Source organism: Melospiza melodia, chromosome 6 (genome assembly GCF_035770615.1).
Source record: "Melospiza melodia melodia isolate bMelMel2 chromosome 6, bMelMel2.pri, whole genome shotgun sequence".
Classification (NCBI taxonomy): Eukaryota; Metazoa; Chordata; class Aves; order Passeriformes; family Passerellidae; genus Melospiza; species Melospiza melodia.
The window spans coordinates 6,278,300-6,284,299 of NC_086199.1; the positions used below are offsets into that span (position 1 = coordinate 6,278,300).

Genomic DNA, 6,000 nt, shown 5'->3' on the forward strand with positions numbered 1-6,000 from the left:
TTCACCAAAAGCACCAGGGAGAAACACACCCCGGCCTCTTCCTCCGGGGAGCGAGTCGAGTTCCTCACCCGCGGTTCCCTTACGAGGAACTTGAGCAGCAGCCGAGTTCAACAGGAAAGCTGAGGACAAACTTTTGTGTGGCTGCTGCTGGGTCGCTGTGCCGTGGCCGTGCCGGATGGGAGGGAACAAAGAGCCCTTTGTGTTTTGCAGTTCATGACCAAGAACCCCACGCTGCGGCTGGGCAGCGCCGGGCTGGGCGGCGAGGGCGCGATCCTGCGGCACCCCTACTTCAAGGAGCTGGACTGGGAGCTGCTGAACCGGCGGCAGATGGAGCCCCCGTTCCGGCCCCGCATCGTACGTGGGGAGGGGGCTGGGGGAGGGCAGCCCGCGGGGGTTTGGCTCCGTGAGACAGCAGAGAGGTGAAGGAAGGGAGGTGAGGCCTCTGACGCTGCCTTGGTTGCTGGTTGGGCACCTGGTGAGCTGCCTCTTTTCCCCTCCATGCTGGATTGTCAAAGGCAGCTCAGTGAAAAGGTGCAGGTTTGTAAAAGCAGCTGCAGCAGGTTAGGCACTCAAGTACCCTTTGGCTTGCCCCAAAGATTAAACGGGGTAAGTAATCCTCATCCTGTTCAGCACCCAGCACAGTGCTCCCTGCTCATGCCACTGTCAGTGAGTCCTTCACAGAGAGGCTGCCCAGGACACAGTGCTGGCCCTGTCCCCAGTGGTGCCACACAGCCCTGAGGATGCTGTGTGAGAGAAGAGCACTGCTCTTCATGGACAGCTTTCTGGGGTTGTCACTGTGGCTTCCTTGTCTTTCAATCATTGCCTGGCTGGCTTGTCTCATGCTGTGGTCACTCTGTGAGCTCTCAGTGACAATGGGTTCAGGATCAGGCACCTGGGCAGGTGTGACAGCTCAAAAGCAGAATTTCAAGTTGCCCCTTAACCTGAATCAAAGGTTAAAGGAGCCTGTTCAGTCTGCCACAAGCTGGGCAGGATCTGGGAATGTTAAACTTCAATGTCAATAAATGTTATTGACCTCAATGTCAATAAAATATCTTGCTAAGGGTGCAGGAAAATCACATGCCTCATGAAAATGTGCCACAAACCCAGTTTGTGTGTGTGCATTCTAAGCAGCCCCACTCTGTGGCACACAGCAAGGAATCCAGCACCTGGAGCCCAGCCATTTGTCTTCCCACAGCCCAGTAATTCAGAATTGTGTGAGTTTAATGGCTGGCACTAAGAGAAGTGCCCTCCACCCCATCCCCAAAACCCAGCTGAGACACTCTGCAGATGAGGAGGGGCTGTGTGGAGTCAGCCAGTTGGGAACACAGCTGATAACTGTGCTGCCACTTGAGAGGAGGGACTGATTTATGTGGCCAGGGAAGCCCCCAGAGTTGCTGTCAGATAAATTTGAGAGGGGTTCCCTGTCAGAACCTTCAGAGGCTAGAAAAGGCTTTGCTCTGTGAGAGGCAAGCCCAGAAAAAGCTCTCAGTCAGCTCAGCCTGGGTTATGGAAGTGATGGTTCAATGCACTCGGATACAGAGCAAGGATCAAGCAGATCATACATACTTCTGACGTGTCTTTTCTTTGTGTTCTCCATTTGACAGAAATCCAAAGATGACGTGAGCAACTTTGATCCAGATTTTATAAAAGAGGAGCCCATCCTGACCCCCATTGAAGAAGGGATCCTTGCAATGATAAACCAGGATGAATTTAGACACTTTTCATTCACCAACCCAGACATGGTGGAATAGCTGTGGCTCTGGAGAAAGGCTGATGAGAGGACTGGGAGGAAATTAAATGAAAACCAAGTTTACCAGTAATTTCATTCTCAAGGAGTAGCAGTGCACTGACTGGCACGATACAGCAGCACCACTGTCAGTGTTACCTTAATGTGAAATTGAAACCTTCCTGTGTTTGTAGGGCTTCTGCAGCTCTTGGATCAAATATTGACAGGGGTGGAACAAACCTGATACTGTAAATAGCTGATGCAGACAGAGCATTGGATGCTGAGCTGGCTGGCTCAGCCTGAATGTCATCAGTGGATTCCAGGAGTCGGCTTGAGCATGGAACAAGTGTCTTGCAGCCCTGAGCCAAACAGACTTGTGACAATGCTGATTGTTTGCAAGACTCTTCAGAGGAGTCCCAGCACTGTCCAGCGTTTTGGAGATGTCATCCAACATCCCATGGCCTGACTGAACCAGATGTTCCCACTGACTTTACCTTTTTCCTGCAGTATTTATTTCTTTCCGAAGCACAAATGGCTCTTTTTGACACTGTTTGGGTTCCCATGTGAAATATTTCATTGTGCTGAATAGCAGAAGGAAAAAAAAAAAAAAAAAAACAAATGCCCAGTGCCCCACACAGATTCTTCCAAATCAAAGGGAAGTCATGTGCTCATAGTGTTTTACTCTTTGTGCGTGTTGAAAAGTTTTAGTGTTTGCATTCTGTGAAATGCCTTTTTACATCATGCATCTTCAATGCTCCTTTCTTTGCCTCCCAGCTGTTTTCAACTATAATATAACTTGTTGTACTGTTTATTTAGGCCCTTTCTATTTAATTATGTTACACAGAGCCCCTTTTGTGGGTTTAGTGCCTCATTAAAATTTTGATCCAAAGTGGTAGCACTTAAATTATTTGTAGCCTTGTTGCAATGGGAGCCACAGAGCTGGCAAGCTGCTTGAAGGCAGAGCTGTCAACCAACAGGTAACACAAAAGGACAGCTTTTCTCCCATCAGAGTGATAAACCTTATCTAAAGATACACAGTGACTTGGTTTGGTTTGGATTTAAGAGCTCATTACTCACAGGGCACTTCTTATCAGTTGCATCCTCAAGCTTCTGCCACAGGCAGTCTGAGATGATTTTTCAGTGCAGATTTTGGAACCCAGATGCTCTGGGAGGTGGTTCTGTGCTTTTCCTGTTCTCCTTGAAGCTGGATGATTTTTCTGAAGCTCTTTTGGCACACCTTTGCACTCCTTGCTGGGCTTGAAGCTGTATGACAGGTTTATAGCCTCTTCCTTGGGCAGATACGAATTTAAGGAGAAGGATTTCTAACCTCTTGGAAAACTGATGATGTTTATATTTAACATGCTTTAACTTGGTAGAAGGGTGAGGTGCAGCAGAGAGGGACAGTTCTGCACAGACCTCACCCCACTGCAGTTGTGGAAGTTGTGTAGGGGAGCAGGAACCTTGGGCATGGAAATTACAGAGGTACAACCCCCATTACAGCACAGACCCCATGGTCTGAACGTGCTCACCTGCTGTCAAGAGGAAATCTGGGATGAAGAAGCTGAGATGTACATGCAAGAATGATTCCTTCCCACTCCAGTCCCCTCTACTCCACTGAGTCACTTCTACCTCTGAAGCATCTCTGAATTGTCTGACAGGTGGGGCAGACGCTCAGGTACCCTTGGGCTTTTCTTGTCTTTGTGCCTGAGTGTTCCAGCAGTTCTCCCTCTTTCTTTCCTGTGTCTCCTCTTCCAATAAGCACAGCTTCATCCTCTGATCTCCCTTCCCTCCCATGGGCACCTTCTGGCCACGTTGCAGCCCATCCCTGTGCTGGTGTGTAGGTACCCTGCTCCTCCAAAGTGGGGCAAGAGAGGAAGGACAGCTTGAGTTGTATAAGCAGGAGAAAAAGAGCAGATTTCCAGAAAAATGATCCCAGAACCAGCCATGCAGGCTGGCTTGGGTTGCTTTCCCATATAGGAAGAAGCAGTTCAGGGATGGATCCATTTGCATGAGGGGGCCACTGTGGTACCTTGTTCATGTGTGACACGTGGTGTTCACCCATCTGGTGCAGATGTGACCCAAGACAACTCCTCACTCCAATTCCTTCTCTGTTTTGTGGGGTTACAACTGCAGCAGTGCTTGCTTGGCAAGGTGTAAGTGCAGCTCAGTTGGCCACCAAGAGTGGGAGCCCCAAAACTGTCTGAATTTTGTGTTGGTGGCTTTTTCACTCTCCTACTCTCAAAACAAAAGTCTCCTGATTTTGACTCTGCTGTGAGCAGCCTCTCCTTCCCTGGTGGTCAGTGCTGGAGAACAGTAAGTGATACATGTTTTTTGCCAGCACAGTGGCACCATCCCAGGGTTTCATTGGTTGTGATATTTTTGGGGCTCAGGAGACCTTATGGAATAGTTCCTGCTGGAGAAGCTCCTGCCACAGTGTTGCCTTCAGCATCAAAATGTGGTACCATTTCCATGGCCCCAGGATCTGAGAGTTTACATCACTGACAGCATGAAGAACGTGCAGTAGTCACCTTTGGAGAGCTTTATTGATGTGTCAGTATTACGTCATATCAGATTTCATATCAGTGCTCACCAGTCTGTGTCCTAAAAGCTTGGAGAGTAGAAACGAAGTCACCTCTGGAGGTGCTCTGTTGGGGTTGTTGTGAACTGCAAACCAGAAATCCTGTGAATCCCTGGAGGCTGTAAGATGGTATTTTGGGGAGCAGGAAAGCTCTCACTGTGGCCAGCCCACACCTGCTTGGTGGCTTAATGGGGCAAGTTCAAGTGACAAAGAGAGTTTTTCCCCCATCTTCACTTTTCATTGATTTAAAGTGCTCAGGGAATTTGCACCCTTGCATCACCCTTGGTGCAAATTCACTGTCAATTCTGTGATTGGACTTGGAAGCCTGAGGTTCTGATATGTGGGAATTTTCTTGATTTTCAGTTTTCACCTGGATCCTGATTTGTAATTTAGGGCAGCTCTTCCCCTCCACTGCCTGCCTGGCACTCGTGTGTCTGGGTAGTGCTTTCAGCTCCTGGAGTCAGCAGATCCTGACTCAGCCACATTTGGCCAAGCTCCCTGAACTCTCCCATACTTTTATGAGGAGCTGCCATTTCAGTTGAGTTCCCTGAGACTCTGTCAGCAGTATGGATGAGATCAGCTCAATAAAAAGTACCAATGCAATGGCTTTGCTTTTGAAAAAGCTGGATTAGTGTTTGCCCTGCCATTGAATATGTAAATAAATATTGATTTATTAAAGAAAGAAAAAATCAAGCAAAGGTACAAAACTCAGGAGTTTTCCAGGAGCTGTCCTGCCAGCTTTTTTGGCTTCGTTGCTTGCCTCAGTGGATGCAAGATGGTTTTAGTCTGTTAATTTGCTTCTGGCTTTAGAAGTATATTAAGCTGGCAGCCACAAGTTTGTAAGGTTTAAAGCATAAAATGCTTGTATTCACTCCAGTGTGAAAACTGGCAAATGAGCAAATTGTAATTAGTTCCCTTTGCACTGCTTTTAGTGCTTGCATGAAAAAAGAAGATCCCTTTGATGTCTGTAAATTTGTGTTTGGTGCAATCCTTTCATTTTCAAAGAGGTTCATGAAGTCTAGCTATAAAATTCAGTGGCCCACGTCTCCTTCAAGGCCTTTGAAAGTTGATGGTAAGAAGCAGATGGTCTGGGATGAAGAGATGAAAATCATCTTGCAACTCCTCTATGCTGGCTGTGCTGCCAAAGACATCATTTTAAATACCACTGCTTGATAGGCAATGGAAAAAAATCTCACAGACTTCCAGTGCCCAAGGGATTTTAAGGTAAAAAATGCAATTCTAACTGCTGGCTGAGGATGCTTTGAATGCATTCCCAAGGATTGGCACAGGTTCCTCACTCCTTGTGAAGTCCTGAATGGTTTGCAACGGGAGTTTTTCCCTTGGAGCTGCGTGCTCCTCCTACAGAAGCTGCTCTTCCTCCAGTCAGGTTTGAGAGCAGCTCCCGTGGCTGTGGTGTGGCAATGGCCTTGGTTAGCAAAGCCAGAGCCAGGAGCAGTGAAATGAAAACATGTCTGGGATCATCTGCTCTGTCCCTGGGCCAGGGAGGGGAGAGCTGCTCGGCGCTGCCTGCTCTCCCTCGCTTTGCTCAGCTGCTCAAGCGTAGCCAGAAGGTTTCTGCTGCTCCCCAGGGAGAGCATTTCACAGCTTTTACAACTCTTCCCGCTAAGTAAATGTCCTGATGTTTGGAAATGACGTGAATGAGATGAAAATCTCTCTTATCGTGCCATTAGGATTC

At 48.0% G+C, this 6,000-nt stretch overlaps 1 protein-coding gene across 1 annotated transcript in view; it reads left to right on the forward strand.

The window, feature by feature from the left end:
• PRKCH (protein kinase C eta) overlaps positions 1-2,483 on the forward strand; it is a 114,731-nt gene extending 112,248 nt beyond the window's left edge. Inside the window, exons 13-14 of the mRNA XM_063159755.1 lie at positions 211-354; positions 1,605-2,483. Of these exons, the coding sequence (XP_063015825.1) occupies positions 211-354; positions 1,605-1,751 (291 nt within the window). The 3' untranslated portion in view covers positions 1,752-2,483. The remainder of the gene's footprint in view (positions 1-210; positions 355-1,604) is intronic.
• Positions 2,484-6,000: the final 3,517 nt, after the last annotated feature.